The sequence below is a fragment of the Penicillium diatomitis genome (genome assembly GCF_028827545.1).
Source record: "Penicillium diatomitis strain IBT 30728 chromosome Unknown utg000002l_segment0_segment0, whole genome shotgun sequence".
Taxonomy (NCBI): domain Eukaryota; kingdom Fungi; phylum Ascomycota; class Eurotiomycetes; order Eurotiales; family Aspergillaceae; genus Penicillium; species Penicillium diatomitis.
Genome location: NW_026623174.1, coordinates 2055818 through 2075047, shown reverse-complemented (window position 1 = coordinate 2075047; position 19230 = coordinate 2055818). Strand labels below are relative to the sequence as shown.

The 19230-nt window shown below is 51.3% G+C and overlaps 6 protein-coding genes across 6 annotated transcripts; 1 reads left to right on the top strand and 5 right to left on the bottom strand.

Annotated features, from left to right (window-relative positions):
* Positions 1-1707: 1707 nt before the first annotated feature.
* On the bottom strand, positions 1708-2445 carry N7539_001833 (uncharacterized protein; the record flags this gene model as incomplete). Its single annotated transcript, XM_056931436.1, has 3 exons — positions 1708-1999; positions 2119-2353; positions 2433-2445. The coding sequence occupies 3 exons, from the start codon at positions 2443-2445 to the stop codon at positions 1708-1710; spliced, it is 540 nt and encodes a 179-aa protein (XP_056793467.1).
* A 518-nt stretch (positions 2446-2963) lies between these two features.
* On the top strand, positions 2964-3260 carry N7539_001832 (uncharacterized protein; the record flags this gene model as incomplete). Its single annotated transcript, XM_056931435.1, has 1 exon — positions 2964-3260. One exon carries the CDS (start codon positions 2964-2966, stop codon positions 3258-3260), a length of 297 nt encoding a protein of 98 aa, XP_056793466.1.
* Positions 3261-6176: 2916 nt separating this feature from the next.
* prs2 (proteasome core particle subunit alpha 1) lies at positions 6177-7338 on the bottom strand (the record flags this gene model as incomplete). The annotated part of the gene is made up of 5 exons (XM_056931434.1): positions 6177-6563; positions 6687-6899; positions 6970-7064; positions 7178-7240; positions 7332-7338. 5 exons carry the CDS (start codon positions 7336-7338, stop codon positions 6177-6179), a joined length of 765 nt encoding a protein of 254 aa, XP_056793465.1.
* A 652-nt stretch (positions 7339-7990) lies between these two features.
* N7539_001830 (WKF domain-containing protein) lies at positions 7991-9379 on the bottom strand (the record flags this gene model as incomplete). Its single annotated transcript, XM_056931433.1, has 1 exon — positions 7991-9379. The coding sequence occupies one exon, from the start codon at positions 9377-9379 to the stop codon at positions 7991-7993; it is 1389 nt and encodes a 462-aa protein (XP_056793464.1).
* A 330-nt stretch (positions 9380-9709) lies between these two features.
* N7539_001829 (tubulin gamma complex associated family protein) lies at positions 9710-12815 on the bottom strand (the record flags this gene model as incomplete). Its single annotated transcript, XM_056931432.1, has 2 exons — positions 9710-11568; positions 11624-12815. 2 exons carry the CDS (start codon positions 12813-12815, stop codon positions 9710-9712), a joined length of 3051 nt encoding a protein of 1016 aa, XP_056793463.1.
* A 1457-nt stretch (positions 12816-14272) lies between these two features.
* atfA (bZIP transcription factor atfA) lies at positions 14273-15784 on the bottom strand (the record flags this gene model as incomplete). Its single annotated transcript, XM_056931431.1, has 3 exons — positions 14273-14582; positions 14638-15691; positions 15757-15784. 3 exons carry the CDS (start codon positions 15782-15784, stop codon positions 14273-14275), a joined length of 1392 nt encoding a protein of 463 aa, XP_056793462.1.
* Positions 15785-19230: the final 3446 nt, after the last annotated feature.

Below are 19230 nucleotides of genomic sequence, written 5' to 3'. Positions count from 1 at the left end.
TCCCGCGCTTTCGACTGATTCAAACAACCTAATCTCCAACGTGCTTCGTAATCGGGGACATGCAGCGAAATGTCTCGCACCGTTCCCCCCCATCAGTGTTGACTCTGTTGAGTCTTGACTGTTGAGTCTGTATAGAATTTCAGACCAACTCGGCTGCACTCAGTCTCCACATCCAAAGAATCTACGAGTCTAATTCCAGTGAGCTCCCAATCAAAGTCTCCACTTCGCATCGAGCTGCCATCTGTAGCTGAAGGGCATGCGCCCTACCGGCATATTCTTACTGTCTTACTTTTTTTTTCTCGCAAAAGGGAACGGTGTATTTCCCACATACGATCTGAAAGACAGGCCCGAGAAGGATATCCTATGTGCCAAGGCTTCGACAAATGAAAACTCATGTTGGAAGATCCCATCTCAGCTCCAGTACCTGAACAGCGGCAGAGTTCTGAGTTTTCGGTATGTTCTAAACATTGCAGGCGGGTCGGATCTCTGCGCCACACAGACCACTGCTGATCGAAAGCGACCGCCGCTGAATCTGATTATCTGATGACATCAATGACAGTACCGGACTCTGACGATATCTGAATGCTGAACCATTACGCAATGTACAGCGATCCAGATCTGGATCTCTCCGACATTCAATGAACCGAATCGAAAATCCACCCTGCAAGATAGAAGAAGAGAAGACACTGCACGGGATGACGATCGAACCTCGGAGCGGAAAACAAAAAAAGAAACAAACGCTGTAAGGTTCTCGAGTTGGGCCGCAGGATCCACTTCTCAGCTGGCATGTTGGCCTGGGGGTCCCGAGGGTTTGGTGGGTGGTCCACGCGGGTTGCCCAATCGTCAGTGTGAACTGCTGCTTCCTAAAAACCATGTGGAGGTGAGATGGAGCAGTCGCTGCAGTATCATATGTCTAGAGCTGTTCGGTGTACACACTAGCTACAGAGCACATAGGACAGTTTCTTTCTTTTTTGATGAGCCCCTTATGAGGAGTATCAGAGATGAATAGCTTCCATTTTATTCGGATTCAGCACCGGTATACCCAATCCTGGATGACGTCTCCTCAAGCCCGTCAGGCCGGTATATAGATCCACGGGTGTGACCTCGGGGGGAAGAAAGAAAAACAACATTGAATGGAATGACTGAGAATAAAATGTAAATATCAATGTACAAAATACACCGATCAATATTAGGAAATTAACCCAAAAGAAGGAAAAGAAAGAAAGAAGAAGGGAGAAAGAAGAAAGAAGAAAGAAGAAAGAAGAAAGAAGAAAGAAGAAAGAAGAAAGAAGAAAGAAGAAAGAAGAAAGAAGAACGAACAGAGACACTGGCATCTCCAAATCGTAAAGACATCACGGCTTCTTCAAGCTTGAATCGCTCAGACTTCACTCTCCACGGTGAATTTTTCGTCTGGTATGAGGGCGAAGTTGGACGACCGGCGCCTTACTCTCGCTCAATCATCACATCCCCATGAAACGTGTCTCAACAGCGGTGAAAGTCAACCCACCGTCTCTTCCAGCATCTCCCCTAAGCACCGAGAAAAAACAAGTGAAAAAAAAAAGAAAATACTGAGACAGCAATAATACAGATATCGTGTCGCAACATCTCATCCTCCCCATTCGCCATATGTTGTTTTCCGACAGAAAGATTTCGACCGAAGGCGGCAATTCTCCAGGTCTCCAACCAGAGTCTCAACCCTCTTCCCAGCTAGCGACGCTGAAGATAGCGAAGAATGGTCTCCAATGAAGGATCATCACCCAGCCAATGGCCCGCACGCACATCAGCGGCCCGAAGGTCAGCGACGATATATCGATCGGTGATGCGAGCCAATTCGTTCTGCAGCGTAGCCTGTATGCCCTTCAATGCCGGTTGAAGAGCAGGAGATGGCGCCTGACCGCGCAGGATGTTCGACCGAGCGATGATCCATCTCTGAGCCGCGGCGGCTCGTAGGTAGATCTTGTGTGCTTGGAACCGACGCGCGCTGCTGTCGATGATGACTCTGTTTTTTATGTTTTGCCCCACAGCAGGCATACGGTTAGTCAACTGATCGGTGCAAGCTGTCTCGCTAGATCCAATATACGGCCACGAAGATGTCCAGGTCAGTAGGGTCATCTATACCTCTGAAGCTCTGCTTTTTCCGTCTCTGCATCTCCATTGCCCGCCACAGGACTGGGATGATAGTTTGCGGCCAAGAGACGTTGCGTCGCCTGATGGCATTCTCGCAGCACGGTATAGCCCAGTTCTTGAGACTCGGCGGAGGAGGGTGGGGACGCTTGTTGTTGAGAAATGTGGATCAACAAGGTTCTATAGTCGTTCATGAGTTCGGCTACTCGTACTGCGCGAGCCTGGTTGACTGATCTCCATCACCATGGCATTTCGAGTCAGTATGGATACGAGGAGAGGTGGGATCGGGTTCCAATCTGGGCACTCACGTCCGTCTGCCATTGTTGGTATGGACAGTGGTCGATGAGGTGAAGTATGCGATAGCTCGGTTGATGGGTTGATAATGGATCCGAGGAGACTCGCTCAATTGAACTCCAGTGTCAAATGCTTTTTTTTTTCTCAAAGAGCACCCTGATCGTTGAGCGAGATCCAGGCTGGTCAGGTATGAAGCCCTATCGGGAGCAAGAGAGAAGGCGATGTTGGTGATGCGATGACCAGGAGAGAGGTGATTGACCGATGTTTATTAAATAGCAAAGCGATGGAGATTCATGAAAAACCATATAAACAAAACCACGAAAACACACCCAAAGAAACCTAGCATATTGAAGAAACGGCCTTACGCAGACAATAACCTCCTTTGAATTTATTTTTTTTTGTTCTTTTTTTGGGCGATTTTCCCACACACGCATCCACCCAGCTCACATCCAACCTCATCTGCATCCAATCTGTCCGGGCCCCTCGTCCATCAAGGCACTCCCGAGCGAGCCTGTTCGACCAGGCCAAGAACCCAGACAAGCATCATGGTTCCAGCATCCCCACGCTACGGTCGAACGAACGAGTCCGCTCGAACCAATGATGATTCCCAGGAACCCTCTATGCAGGAACACTTGATGCGCGATCATTCGCCCAAGGGTCCATCCATTTGTCTCCTCGAGAACAGACTGGATCTGGTCTCCCTTCTGGCGGCTGTGGACCGATGCAGACGTCAAACTGGATCGCACGACCGTCCGTTGGCCCCGGCGAAACCGGACCTTATTCGACCGAGTTCGTGGGGCCGCACGTTAAAAGCGGATCATCAGCGGTCCATCACCAGCTGAACCCAATCGACCTGAAGCAACCCAGAAACGAGAATCCGATGCTGCCGCGGCCAGTCAGAGCCCTCCGAGGCAACGGGCTCCTTTCAGCTAAAGGGCCGAGACCGTGAGGGAGTGTAGATTCCTCTACGCCGGAACGGACCTTTGTCCAAAAGAGATCTTGTCGAGGGTGGACTGGTCCACTGGTACAGTCGTCAGTGATCCGTGCGTTAGCATGAGTTTCTACTTGCATCATGCCGGAAGCCAAAGCCACCGACCACGAACTTCCAAAGCTTGTTGAATGCGCGGAAATTTTTTTCTCGATAAATCAATCTGGATAGAGCATTACTACTACGGTACTACCAAGTATGGCAATGGCACCACAACTCAAGTTGGTAAGGAGCAACATGGTCATGTTTCCACCACTGACTCAAGCGATGGTGAGATAGAATGATTGAAGCATGCAGTAGGTACCCATGATCCTGAACGGGTAATGCATGAGACAACCTTTTTGTTTCTTCATCACAGACGATTGACGACTATTTCTGATATAAGTCCTCCAAATTGTACCTGTATAGTCTGATCGTCAAAGGCATCATTTCAGGCGAGTCCTCCCATGTTCTTCCCGAACCATTCGTCCAACGTTCCTATACCTTAGGTAGTCCCCTACTCAGCCGCGGTTACACAAGATCCAATCGAAGTTCAATTCATCGAGCATCGAACAAAGGGGATAGCGATTAGTCCATTCAACGTTCAAAGTATCAACATCCGAGTTGACGCAGCCCAGTAACAGTTCCACCTTCTCGTAGAAAAGCTGACTGCTCTCATTCCGTCACTGTGTCATGGGACAGTTTTCCATTGAACCCCCTTTCTAAATCTATACAATCGTCGTTCAAAAGGGAAATAAGCTAATCCTCAAATGAATCAGACCTCCAGTTCAAAGCCCAGTTGCCAGCCGTGCTCGGCAGTGGGGAGCGTGCCTCGGCAAGGGCAAGGATGAAGTAGATTGGAAGTAAATAACCTGTTCGGATTCCGAAAATCATGACAACTCTTCCGCCGACAAGACTCGATAGCACTGTCCGTGTCCTGGGCTCAGATGCGGTGGGCGGGCTCTGCAAGGCTCACACCTTTTCGCATCCGTCTAGACAGACTCGTGGGACCCTAGTAAGCATTTCCATTCAGTACCCTTCCTCCACCGTACCTGGATCTATGTAGGTAGGATTGTAGGACTGCAGGTTAGGTACCTGGTAGGAGACACTACCTCGGTACGTTAGGTAGTGGTACTGGTCGTAGGTAGTGGTACTGGTCGTAGGTAGTGGTACTGGTCGTAGGTAGTAGGTACGACTGACTACTTCCAACGAGTCTGCAGCTCTGCATAACCCCGAATGGAGTCGAAGATCAAGCGTCCCTCAGTGACACGGTAAAGATCCACGAGCCTATCAGCCAACTGAGTCGAGGCAAATCAACCCTCCAAAAGATCAGTACCGTCCTGTAATGCGTGCAGGGAAATATGTGGGGGACAACAAGAGCAGGGAATATGCACGATCGGGTGGTCCGACAGAGCAGAGGGAGAAAAAGAAAGATCAAGTCGATGTGGAATTGTACAATTTCCAATCTCACATTCTACTGGATTGCGAATTGATATGATCTACGTATGTATGTCCGGACAAGTCATGATTCAACGAACATGTCTGCATCGGAGCAGTCATTGGAAGAATTCTCGAACAGAGGTCGTCGTACAAGCAGTCTTGGTCTGATCTGATCCCTCGACTTGATCCAATGGTGGTCGTCGCAGCCAGCGCGATTCGAGGAGCTGGAAATGCAATGTACATTTGCTTCCTGGTCCTCAATTCATACAGCACACCACTGACGAGGACACGTTAAGCATGGTAACCCAATTGAGCTCTGAATCGGGTCGGGGATCCAAACAATCACTTGGCAACTTGGTAGTGAAGAGCGATACTAGCGCTCTTTAATTCCGTGCTGCGAAAAGACCCCCGACGATGTCTCAGAAGAATGATGCGGAGAGGTGGACCGAGAAAGTCAAAAGTGCAAGTAAATTCAATTTTTTTCAAACAATCAATAGTCATAATCCATTAATCCCCGGGACCAAGACATCTCAGCAATCAGATCCTGCCTGTCTGCACAGAAGGCGCGAGCCCTGCTCAAGCCACGGGCGCTGCTGAGCCACAAAGACAAGGACAAACAAACCTCCACTCGGCGGCGCTGGCGAGACGGCAGAGTGCAGATGTCCAGCTGAAGCCATCATCCTCTCCTTGCCGAGAGCTTGCCGTGCGAGAGAGGCAGGTCCGATTGCTACCCACGAGAAAGATGAAATTGGAGAATTACCTTTTACCTAGACAAGAGATGGAAAGACGCTGTCACATTGAGCTGCGTCATTGAACATGGTTCTTTTCTGATCAAACAATCGATGAAGCTCTCGGTGTCTCCCTACTTGAGGCTGACGTATGATCGAAAAATCTCGCTGCAAGTCTGGAGAGATTCAAATCCGGACAATCTCAATTACGAAACCCGACTGGCACGTACTGCTGTGATGAGTATCCTCGGTAGAACTCCTTTGCGCCAACCGGCCACCCATGTGGGATTCGTTCTTTCTGCATGTGAGATGGGAATACAACAGACACCATTTACACCCACGGTACCACAAGCAGCGTCCAATGAGTGTTCAGAGCATCATGGCTGAAGATCGTAATATCATTCTCTAGGGGAGGGCTACCAAGATTTCTGCCTTCTTTCTCTTTCTCCGTTCTTCGTCTTTCTCAAGACTCGAGACAGCGAAAAAGGGTCAAACTGCGCGGCAGCACACGAGGTGGGTTAAAAAAGTTATAGAAATGTTGCAATGCTTGCAGCAGTCTCCATTCGTGATCAATCACCCTCGATCGGAGAGAACCTTCCTTCTCCTCAATCCAACCCTCCGCCTTAATCCTTCTCGGCAATGGCCTGGAGCCGCTCGTCGATCTCGTCTTCGGTCAAAGATCGGAATCCCATCGGGATGCCGTGAGCGTTGTCCTGAAGAGGACCACCCACAAGGCCGACTTCCAATTCATGTTTCTTGAAATCAACGCTGAGCACATTGCTCAGCGCGGTGATCGCCAATTCCACTACTTCCTCCCAGTTTCCTGGTGCGGCGTCCTTGTTCTTCAACTTCTTCTCCAGGTAGTTCTGCGCCTCCTGTTGCTTGGGACCGGATGATGTCGCCTTGTATCCGACAAAGTAACCCGCAGGGTCGCACTTGTAGAGCATAGGTCCTTTTTCATCGTCCATGGAGATCAAAGTCATGGTCACACCGAGTGGTCGCATATAAGCCTGTCACATGGGATAAGATTCCCCCGTCAGCCCAGGTCATTCGGAACAATAGTCATCGACGAAGAAACCATCAAGAGCTCTGCGTCAGAAAGATCAGAAGATTCGGAAATTCGCGGAACTTACCCGTTGTGTGTAAACCTGGTTGATATTGGCTAGTCGCTTCGCCAAAACATCACAGGGCATCTCGTAGCCAAGCTTGTACTTGAATTGAGCAGCCTCGCCGCGAGCCCGCTCAACATAAGCCCGAGAGTCTGCAACCGAACCAGTCATGACACATCCCACTGAGGAGGAGATCTTGTAGATGTGTGAGACGGAGCTTGGGTCGATGAGTTGGTCCTAAGAGAATCCCTTGAATTTAGCGCCTGGATGGCCCAGCAGCGGGAGAGCGGATCCCCGTCAGACTTACGGGAACCTTCTTCTGTGAGATGACAACGGCGCAGTCCTTCCCCCTCACGCCAATTGAGGTAATGTTTGCCGCGCTGATGGCCTTGAACGCATATTCTAGTGGATGATGCGGAACGTCGGTCAGCCGAACTTGTACCCAGAAGCGACCAGAGGTGCCTGGCTTTTCGACGTAGCCACAGCGTGGAAATGAGTGCACCGAGGTTACGTACCAACTTGATACAAACGACCCTGATCGGAGAAGATGGTAATATGTCTATCGTAGCCTGCGCTTCCTGATGCGGAGAAAGAAAGAGGGTTAGACAGTGGCCGATTTCATGAAGCTGGCTCAGTCTCGGCGGCATGAAGTTTTGAATACACACGTACCGGACATCGTGACGAGAAATGCTGGAACACAACAGCGACGGAAGAATCAGAAACAAGCGAACTGGTGAAGGTGAGAGAGACAGGAAGAGAAGAGTAGTCAACGGCAGTGACGCGTGCCAGCGGTGCCTAGGCCGGAGCTCGAGCTCGAGCTTGATTCGCCTTCACCGCCCTCGCCCGTCTAGAATCACCTTCGTTGTGTACATCACCGAACTTACTATGGAGTATGGATGGACTTATGGAGTGATGCCTACTCCACTCCGAGTATTCCTAGTATCTAGGTGAGGTGTAACATTTGCGAAGCGAACGAATGTTGTGACTGATCCAATCCATCAATTCCATTCTGCTGTGAGCTGGGCCAACTTTGTGACAATTAGGTACAAACATAGCTCATGGGTTTGCTTCTGATAGTCTGCGTACACACCTCTTTACATTGAAGAGTTGGAAGAGTAAGACGGATATCGCTGATGCTTGAATATAGTGACATGAGATTCAGCTACCAATTCGTTGTCATATATATGCCAGAAATTGATTATCGGTTGAACATTTGGGTATCTTATGATACATCGTCACGAGATCTATGTAGCAGAATGAAGAACGCCATGCATTTTGCTTTTCATTCAGTGGGCGCAGAATGGTCGAATGCAGTTGATGAGCACAGCTTAATCGCTATCGCTTTCGCTACTGCTCGAAATTTCAATTTGCGCGGTTCGTACCTTGCGCTTCTGCTTCTTCTTGTTCTTGCTGGGTACCACAGGAGCAGGCTCCTTGACTGTTGTTTCTGCCTTCTTTGGAGCAGGCTTCTCCTTTTTCAAGGCGGACTTCTTTGGCGCAGATTTCTTGTCGGACGTCGATTTGCTGTCGCTGTCATTGTCACCGTTGCTGTTTGATGAATCGCTACCACTGCTGCTGGTGCTTTCATCACTGTCGCTGCCACTGCTGCTGGTGTAGTCATCGCTGCTTTCAGCCTTGGACTTGGACTTGGACTTCGTTTTGGTGGTCTTTTCGCCATCACTGTCGCTTTCACTGCTCGAGATATCCACGACAACAGTTCGGTTCTTCCGCTTCTTCATCTTCTGTGCCTCGGCCCGAGCAATTTCCTTTTGTTTGCGGGTGACCTCTTCGCGATCGAATAATTCACCCGTGATGGCGAAAAACACCAACTCCGCTCTTTGTCTCCTGCGAAGACGCTTGTTGGCTTCCGTATCCAGTCCGTCTACTGCTTCGGCACTGTTCAGCTCCTCTTCACTTCCGGGAAGCGCCGACCTGAACTTCGTCACGGCATCCTGATATTCCGTAGCAACGTCGGCACTGTCCTCCTTGAGAATAGCGACTGCGCCGTCGCTTAACCGCTTCTTGGCAGCATCGCCCTTGAGGCCTTGCAAATACGCCAAGAGGGGAATGTTGTATTGCACAGGCACAAGCTCAACCGAGTAGAGGTGTTTGAGAAGGTTTGTTTCGCGGTTCTTCTGGAACTTCCACGAGGAGCGATCGCGGTAGTACCAGCTCAAGTAACCAAGTATAGGAGTCTCATGGATCTGCTGCGCGGCGGAAGCCGATGCGAACTGAGTGACAGAAGTGTTGCCTGCCTTGCGCGCCTTCTTCTTTTCCCGCTTTCGCTTCTTCATTTCCTCAATCACTTTGTTCTCGATATCCTCGGCTTCCTTGGCTTCGGAGTCGGTGTTTGTCACGGTCCCGGAGCTGTCCTCCTCCTCCTCGTCGTCATATTCATCATCTGCGGGACTGTCACTATCGCTATCGGCATCCTTGGTCTTCGTGCCGGGTCCGAATGACACCCTTTTTTTCTTTTTCTTGGGCTTCTCCTCCTTTTGGTGCGCTTCATCATCGCTGTGTCGGCGCTTTTTGTAACTCGTGACTTCCTCCTCGGTGTCGGCGGACGACTTTTTGCGCTTCTTCTTGTCCTTGGGCTTTGAATGAGCCTTTTGTTCGGTGGAGATCGAGTCGTTTATTTCAACATCGCTCGTGTCGTTGGTAGTATGCTTGGATGGCTTGGACTTTGCGTCTACCGTTGTCGATGTGCTTTTCGCCATGGCTGTATCTGGCTTGACGTAAGTATGGGAGCCACCGCTATAGATAGATTGATCCAATTCACACTTTGAACCGTCGGGACATCAAACATACCATACGAGCTCCAGTAAAAATCTCCGAACCGGACGCTAATCGTGGGCGGAGTGAACTTTTTTTTCTGCCATCCATATTCACGTGGAGATAAGACTTTGACTCCCCTTATCGATCGCTACTTTGGGAACAAATACTACTCTTTTCAGGGCTTGACAAATTACAAACTAGTGTAGATTGTTCATTTCACATCATGTAGACGGCACACAGCCCGATGGGATCTATGGCCTCTGTGTGGCAGGCTATTTCGCGACGCCTTGCCCATTACCGCTAGCCCTAATGTCAGGACCAGCAGCACTTCGCTCTCGGCGCATCTCTCTCGGGATTTGCGACTCCGTCCCTGAATTAGTGCCCGAGTTCGTCGCTGTACTGCCTGCAGCTGCTTTGCGTCTCGCGCGCTCCCTATCCCGATCTCTGTCCCTGTCGCGTGTGCCTTGGGTCTGGCGGGGTCTCCTTCTGATAGTTTTGTAGACATCATTGAAATTCATGACAACGGCCAGGAAGCGCATGTCGACGTCTGGTTGATAGGACAAGTCACTCAACAGAAGAGTCAGACGCGACTTAAAATCAGCAGAAAGGTCACTGAGCCGCACTCTCAATGATACAAGCATGTTGTCGTCGGCAGCGAGGTCATGCGTTGATAATGAATAAGGTGCATCGAGGCCCTCGGCTCCTGCGCCCATGGGCCGCATATCGGGTGTTGAAGCCATAGATGCACCGCCACGGCTGTTTGACCGAGCGAGGTGACTAACTTGACCCCAGCGACCCTGCGCCGTGCGAGTTTCGATCTTGGCGTTCAATTCTTGCCGGCGAGTGAACTCGGTGACAGAAAAGGAATACAGGCCATCGACGGCGTCTTTGTACGACAGCATGATCTTCAAAATATGATGGAGTTGGCTGAGGAAACTCTCTTCAGGCTGCTTCGAGTTAGAAGTAGATGCGCCATATTTTGTGGATGACGCAGACCCGAGCAGGCCTTTGTGAGTGACCGAATTCAGGTATTTGGTGTGCGCTTCAATGAGATCGTCAAGTGTACAGCCCGGCTTGGAGACCTCGGCTTGTAGCTGATCCCAACTGGACTCAATCACCTCAAAGAGAATATAGTACTGTAATTGACACACGAAATGAATCATTTCCGCGATCACGCAGCGTGCACGTTTCCAGTCGGGTCCGACCTTGTCATCAACGCTACCGAGCACACCCCGAGCACCGGTCATGCAGCGACGCCAGGTACTGTTGAGGGCAAATTCGACACGCTTGACACGCCAGAGGAAGTTAAATACCTTGAGGTATTGGGTTGAGCCCCATGGCGTGATGACAACGTCCACGGGAGCATCGATTTTATATTCCAGCGTAAAGCAGTCCCAGCCAATCTCACCATGGCTAAGCTCGAGCATACGTGCATCCAGTCGGCGAAGCACGTCTGGGGAATCGAATTGCGCGTTGGAAGCTCGAATTGCATGCTCGAGCTGGGCTGTGAGTGTGTGGCGATATTGCGAGTTTGCGGGACGGTCCAAGTTAGATGCCAATGACTCCATAAGGAGAGCAATAAAATCGCCTTGTCCCAACAAAAGGTACTTCTTCAGCGCACGTAGATGGTCATAAAGCTTGAACTTATCGTCCATCAAGTGGATCAAACGTGCCATGGTAGTCTTGTAGGCCTCGTCAATAGAAGTCTCCAGTGTGGCCGTGTCCCCGTAGCTCAGTTCCTTTGACGCTTTTTTCGAGTACGCCTCTACCCACTCAGAGTCGCCACAGCCGTATCGAATGAAATTGAGAGACTTCCCAATGAGAAAGACCTTCTTGGCAAAATCTTGTGTGACGATTGTGGGGACAAGGTCATCGTTCAACTTGTACTTATCTTCCCAGACACTTGTCGCAGTCCGTCTCGGATCGATGGTGGTTCGTAGGTCCGACTCTGCAACGAAGAACTCCCTATATGGGTCAGAGAGCTCACCGTCATAGATCCAAAGCCGAAGCATGTCGTAAAAAGGCCGAGTCACGTGCACCAACAGCTTCTCAGCAAAGGCGCAGACAAATGGGTCTCCATGAGATGTTGAGAAACCGTGAATGAGAGAGATCAATTGGCCCCCCTTCTTGTCTATGTTTTCGTCAGTCGGGAACACAGACACCGGAGAGCGAAGGGAGAAAATTACCTCTAGCTTCCTCCACAATCAAGCTCATCAGTCTGAGAGCCATCGTCGCATCCCGCGTCCAAACAACGCATCGTTTCAAAGTTACGAGGCCCTTCCGTGATGTGGCCGCAGTTGTGTTGGTCAGTGAAGTCAGCGCCTGACGAATCTCCGCCTCCAGCGTCGCAACTAGCCCGAGGTAGGATCGCAGTTCATTTGCAATGGCGGCTCTGAGGCTTTGGTTGACAAGTCCTCCGTCTGAAGCTTCGGCAAATTCTGCTAATTCCTTGTAAAGTAGACACGGCTCGGCCAAAGCATTCAGAAGCGACGTAAGTGGGGCTGGTAGGTCGGACGGTAGTTTTAACACAGAAGAAGTTTGGAACTGGACGTTATTTGATGAAAGTCCCTGCAGATTGAAAGGTAGGTCTCGCAAGAGCCGTTGTTCAGTCACCTCTGTCGGGCGATGGAACCCGGCTGGCGTCTGTGTCGGTGAGGGCATGCTGTCCGCTTCGTCTTCTGTCTCATGTTGACTAGCGCGACTGGCACTTGTACGCTCAGTGGAGCTCTCCCAGTCCTTTCGTAAGGACCGCGGGCGCTGTGACCGAGTCTCGTGGGACCCGCGCGGTAGTTGCGATGCAGACGAGCTCGCGGCCGGACCTTCATCATCCTCCGATTCGACGACCGTATCACGCCGCAGGCGCCCCGTACCATGAGCCGGTACATTGTGTACTTTCTCATCATCCATCAACGGACTGCGGCTAGGTTCAGCCGGACGGTCCTCATCTGCTTCGCCTAGTTTGTAGAGCAAGAACAAGATCCCCCATTTCTGCGAAAGTACCGGCTGAGTGAGAAGACGGGTGTAGAGGTTGGAGAAGCGAACAATCTTCTCGGGGCTAGCATTTTCGCGTCTGAGCTTGCGCTTGATCAGATCCGGTGCGTGATTGACGTCGTCAACGGCGATGCTGCCGCGGCGGCCGCTCAACGAGCTCGGGTCAGCTGCGCCGCTTGGGTTCGCCTCGAGTAATTGCCAAGCACGCTCGAGATGAAATTGATGGCGCCGTTCCTCCGCAGCAGCGACAGCTGTTTCCTGGTTGGTGTATTCGTGGTCTCGTGGGAGCGAGGCAATCGAGATCTCCGGGAGCAGCGAGTCGACAAGCTGGGAGAGAGCATCGTCGATGCGGCGCGGGCGTGGATTCGGGCGATTCGAATTCGACATCCTCCTTCCCTTCCTCCTCCAAATTGACAGTGTAAGGTGTAGTCGCCAATGTAGACTTTTGTGAAAGCTTCGGTAATCGAGTTAGGTGGAGCGCCTTTGCGGGCCACGGAAGAAGAGGAGTGATGCGACAAGTTCCGCGGACCTGCAAGTCGCCAGCGAGAATGCTCTTCGGCGACGCTTGAACCGACCAGAAATTCAAGCAAACTCTGCCACTTAGCCCAGTTTCAGTGGTGTCATGACCTTATAATTCAAGTCTAATGTAGCCTTCAATTGATCCATACACACGCGGTTTAATTATAGTGCTGGAGACCGTGTTTGCGGCAACCACCAATTTGGAGCAGGCGCGTCTCAGGCTTATCAAGCTTATCGCCGTCCGCATGATCGAGGGTGAGATCAGGCACGCAACATGGATGGTACCGTATTGGCCGAGCCTGCTCGACAACTTTTCAGTGAGTCCTAGTTGTCGCTTATGTGATGGCCTTTCAGTCTACCTACTAGCAAGAGACGTCCCAATACTTTAAATGATTGATTGTGAGTGGAAACAGGAGCACAACTCGAACAGTCGATGGCAGAACTCCAGTGCAACTGAAGTATCAAGGGACAGACAATATACGTGGCTTACAAGCTTTGAGCTCGTCTTTCTTAAGATATGCTTCGATTGAAAGGCTAGGACACCTAGATTCAGGTGGCCAGGGTGACAAGAAAGAAAGTCATTCATCCGCCTCTTAACGCCAGCCTAGAAAGTCATGTATGTAGACGGATTGCAATCCAAATCAAAATCAACAACGGTGAACTCCGACGACCGACCAACATTTGTCAAACAAGCAATGGAGAAACACCCACGAAAGAGGAGCCAATGGCAAGCCCGAGCAACCCAGGATAAGAATAAGACGAACGGGAACATTAGAAAAGCGTGAGGTGGGTTAGGAGGTAGAAAATACAACGTCGGGAAAGTAGGGCCTGCACAAGTGTAGAAAAGCTTGAGCTGTGACCGAAGTAAGCAGAGCCAAGATATAAAGCCAAAGATGAACCCCAACAGACGCCGTCATGATCACGCCTTCTGAGATGAAAATCGTGCGATGGAAATCCGATCGGTTACAACCCCTTTTGGGGAATTGCCTCATCGGTTTTATTTTGAGCCAAGCTGATCGTAATGAAGCATGTCGTGCCAGAGCAGGTGACCACACACTAGTCCGCAGACAGAAGGTCGAGGGGAGCACATGTGGCCAAGGACACGAGCAAGGAGAGTCTGGCATTGGAAAGGCGCGACAATGGTGTTTGCCTCATAGAGGCTGTCAGAAAAAGATGAATCAGGGCACCACAAGTGGGAGGAGCAACCGAGATGCTCCTGTACATCATGGTATAACAGGACATCGAATCGAATTTCGACATCTGTAGGCGAAGTCGGAGGTTTTTCGCCCACCCTCTCCCTCTCTCTCTCTCTCCCCTGCTCAGCTTCAAGCTCTCCGCATGCCCTGGGCAGGAATTGGGCCGCCAGGCGGCATGCCCATCTGACCAGGCATGCCATAGCCGTGGGGATCGAACCCGGTCGCCATCCCGTTCATCATGAGCGGGCCGAGACCTTGAGCTTGAGACACAGGACAGTCTTTGTGAGCCAAGAGCAAAGTCTTGAGATTGACAATCTCCTCACGCAATTGGGTCACTGTAGCTGTGAGGGCATCGTTCTCAGTGGTGAAAAGCTCAACCTTGGCCTGAAGATTCGCAAGCCATTGCTTCTTCCGTTGACGACACTTCAAAGCAGCAACACTATGTCGAGTTAGTTTTTGCGGAGACTGAAGCCCAGACATTGATGACAACATACCGATTCCGTTCCAGGAAATTTCGCCGCTTTTCTTCGTCCGTCATCTTCTTCGGATCCATGTTGGAATTCCTCATCTCCTCGTCCTCTGAATCATCGGATGGTGTTTCCGACATCTTAATCTTCTTGTTTGGACCCTTGGTAGGTTCGTCTGTTTTCCGGCGATTGTTCGCTGGGGTTGCTTTGGGGGCACTCTTTTTGCCCTTCCCCTTGGACACGGTTTTCGAAGGGTCTTCGGACGCCTCGCCACTCATCTCACGGCTTATCCCACCGTTCGTGTTCTGCGAGACACGTCGAGCTGCAGAAGATCGCGAATCATGGTGCGCGTTGGAGACTTGATTCATGGGCATGTTGTTTGCCTGACCACCTTTGGCCAGCATGAAGAGACCATTTGCGGCATCGGCCGCGTCGTGTTGAGTGAAGTCTGTTGATGTCGGCTGCGGCTTTGTGTCCATGGCTGGGTGAGATGTTGGCTCTGATTCATTGGCATTGGAGTTTGACCCATTTCCAGAGTTCTTCTTTGCGGCCAGCGCAGTGCGGTGGAACTCAATAGTCGATGGGGTAGCACCGCCGCTTTGCAGGTGTTGTAGAAGAGCCTGTGAGTTGGGACTTGGAGCCGGGAACATCGATCCCCCGCCGCCGGGGGTCAGACCTGTGCGAAGCGATGACTCGTTTGGTGTCGGGAAGCCACGACCGATGCTGTCGAAATAGTCGTTGGAGCCGGTCGGTCCTGGAAGCATTGCCGGGCTGAGTGGCCCCGAGCGCAGCGAGTTGGACCAGTTGTAACCGCCGCCCGATGACGCACCAGGCAGTGCGGGCGAGGTGAGGGCGGCCACGGGAGGTAGGAGCGATTTTCCAGGAGTCTCGGCAGAGTTCCCAGTGCCAAAGGACTGCTCAAATGGATTTGGCTCCAGCGAGAAGGGATTGTGGACCGAATTGAAGTAGTCGGGGGTATCGCTCGCGGTAGTTGTAGCAGGGCGTGGAGGCGGCGCCAGCGAGGTGGAAGCGTCTACATCCGACCGTTGCTCTTTGGCGTCGGAAGACACGACCTGCGAGTCTGTTGAGGAATCTTGGTTAGCATGAACAGTGGTCGAGCAAGTGAGGCGATAGCGCAAAAGGTACCGGTTCGACGAGTACGGGGAGCCTTCATTATGGGGGGAAGGGTGTATGACTATGGAGATGATGAAGAAGGTTGACGGAGGGTCGATGACGCCAGTTGTGAGATCATTCCAACGGCAGAGGGGTATCGTCAAAAGTATGGGCAGCTCCCAGGGTGGCGTATTACCAAAGCCAACAGGGGAAGACTGAATAAGCGAATGAAGATTTGATAATGATGCGGACCCAGAGGTAGCGGCCAGAGAGTCGGGAACAGGTGTCTACTCAAGACTCCACTGATCACTTGCAGTGGCGGACTGGAGAAGAACTTTTGTTTTCCTTTTCCTTTCCAAGAAAGCCCTGACGGGTGTGCGACCGTGACCATATATGGCACACATATATGGGTGCCAAAAAGCCGCGACTATGACTGACCGGTACGACTGGGCGCGGAGGCGAGTGACGGGGGCAGAGATTTGGCCAGGTGTTGGGATAGATTTGATGCGATCGCACCCAACTCATACATGGTTGACAGTGCCGAGGATGGGATGATGATGGGAACGCGTATTATTCACACAAGGAACCATGAGACGATCTTGATACGCACCTTCTCTGGCGATCTTTTTCGAGTCCATGGAGGTCAGAGTGTTCGAAAGAGTCGACACGCTGGGAGCGACTGCGGCAGACATCACCAAAACGCGCGATGGTCAAAGGAGTGGCGAGCTCACAACTAACTACTGGGCGTGGCTTGCGCAGGTCGCTGCGGAGAGGGAGAGTGTGGTGTGAACTTGGTGAGATGAAGAGTGACGTAGAGGAAAAGAAAGATGACGACAATTCTAGGGGAGGGAAAAACATTAAGTACGGTGGGCTTGTCTGGACGGGTTCGGTGGAAATGGACTTTCTACAATACGCGGTTTCAGGACTGGAACCACTGTATGGGACCCCACGGTGACATGGGTCGTGTGCGCAACCAGTATGCGACGGGCAGGTAGCCAGGTACTACCGAATTCGGTTGGCAGTGGTCACAGTGGTACAGTATGCATCGAATCGGGGAGACCTGTCGAATACCGTTACCGTACCACGGGACCCGCGCGACCGCCATCCGGTGGTACCACCGCATCAATATCGCGGCGGGTACTTTCAAGAGTTTGGAGGGCTCTCTGATCGATCGTTTGGGACAGTAATTGCAACGTAAAGCAACCGACCCCGTAGATCTGCTTCGAATCAGGGAACCGACCAGGACAGAAAAGGATGTTGATGGAGGGCCGCCAGCTCTCGTGATTGGCTCTGCTCTTGTCCACTCAGGCCATGCTGATGAGAGTCGAGAGAGTCGGACTGGTTCGAGCCCTGATGGACCAACATTATATTGTACAGTACGGCTTCTCGCTGATGGTTTAGTATCAACCCGATCGAGGCACACACCTTTTGTTCGTCTTCCCCTTCTCCGCCCCATCGTGTCGATTGCATAGGTACTTATCAGTACTTTTGCGCAGTCCCATCTGATTTTCACCCAGTGATAGGACTAGTACGGCACCGGGCACATTGCTACGACAAAGCGTACACCCCGACACTACACTTGCCCAGAGCGTTGTGGGGAGTCGGGACTGGGGAGCATATACGGCCACTATCATATGTCGTAGCTTAGCTGGAGGGTAACTCATCAACACGAAGGCCATCCGCTTGCCTGCGTTCGTTCTCGAGCCCAACGGTGGTCTGCCAAGGTACTAATGGCCACAGGTGAGGTACCTTTACCGTAGAATGTACCTGATACATACTACGACTCTGCGATTCCCGTGCCGACAAGTCTCCTTCCTACCACCTGCAATGGATAATAGTGATAGGGCCGTGCCATTGTTGAACTGGAACTAAGGTAGCGCCAGTGGAGTCTTCCTCTCAGATTTGTGGCCAAAGGTCTGCGGGTCGTCGAGTCCAAGTGGATCTTTGACAGGACTTGCACTACTACTGATCCCGAGGGACGCGTGGGTGGTTGGCCACCCGCGGCCCCAGTTAGAGGAAGAAGAAAAGGAAGGGTCGAAAACGAAGCAGAAAACTCTGCATCACAGTCTCGACCTTCCCGACCGTACGAGACAGGGCGGGTCTCCGGACAAAGGCCAGGAGCAGGAAATGGTGGGAATGTGTGAATAGGGCATGGGTCGCTCGTTGAAGCACATGAAAGCTATCAGCAATGTAAGTGTCTGATCAGGAACAAAAAGCATGTTCATCCTGGAAGACTTAGCTATTCCAGTGGGAATGTCGAGTTGCTACATACACGCGGCCAGAGAATAGGTCGTTGAAGCAAGGTGATGCATGATTTCACGATGACGACGACAGAGTCCCGACCGAGTCGCCTGTTCAATACACTGTTACATACACTATGCAGTAACAGAACGATACCGACGGATCGTTTTGTTACGAGAGACTGGCCATTCGCATTACATATGAAATTCCCAGTCTGTTTCCGCCGGTCTCAGATCCTTTTCCATTGGCTCTGTTGGCAGACTTCCGTCTCTGGCGGGTCTTCTTGGTCGTCAGTTCAAGCATTTCACTGGGCGAGGCATCGAGCAAGCTGATATGATAAGACAAAAGCATGACGTAATCTAACATAAGACACCGCAGTGCTGCACTACTGCAGTACTCTACTAGTATGGACTAAAAAAAAAAGTACATTGAGCATAATATATAGCACACAACGATATATAGCCCTCAGAACAATACACTTCGAGTCAACTTGATCAATGAAATCAAGGCACTGTAGGTAGTTGTTCGATGCTGATCCTGTATGTCCGTATTTCCCATTCACATGTCTGATACATGTAGCGAGTCCCGCTCGGATTCTTCGGGGGCAGCGCTGCGTGTACTTGCCTCGAGAAATGATACCGGTTGGGGCGGGGCCGGGTTGGGGTTGGAACTTCCAGTCTTCCGCCAACGTACCTCACCTGCTAAGTTGCTGACTGATCAGGTACAGGAACTACCACTGTATCTGCGATGACGTGCGTGGCCCCTGGACTGGGGTCTCATGCGCCAACCTCAAGGTGGACAACCTAAGGACACCCCTCGGGAAACCCCTCATCGTGGCGGAAAGAAGATATGTGCATGACTCGGGCCTTTATATTGCCCAAGCCCTATGTGAATGGCACGAGGGTAAGACAGCTAAAGACCCGCAGCCAGTCAGAGCGTAGTCTCAATGAGACCAAATCCCGAGACCACCGCTTTTGCGACAAATGAAAGACCGCCCGGGAGCTATCAGCTAGAGGGGAACTTTGCCTCCGGATGGCGCTGTACTGAATGCTGCGAATCTCACCTTGCAGTGATGGATCTAAACAGAGTTCGAAATTTGGATCGCCGGTCGGGTTAAGCATCTGATACCGCATACTGAAGGCTGGAACAGGACGAAAGTACATTATGTAGGTTAGGTACAACTGTAAAATCCGCACATGGGAGGTGTGGGGCACTCCACACTTGAACTGGGGGTGGCTTTTTATCGATAGGGAAAGGGAAGCATCA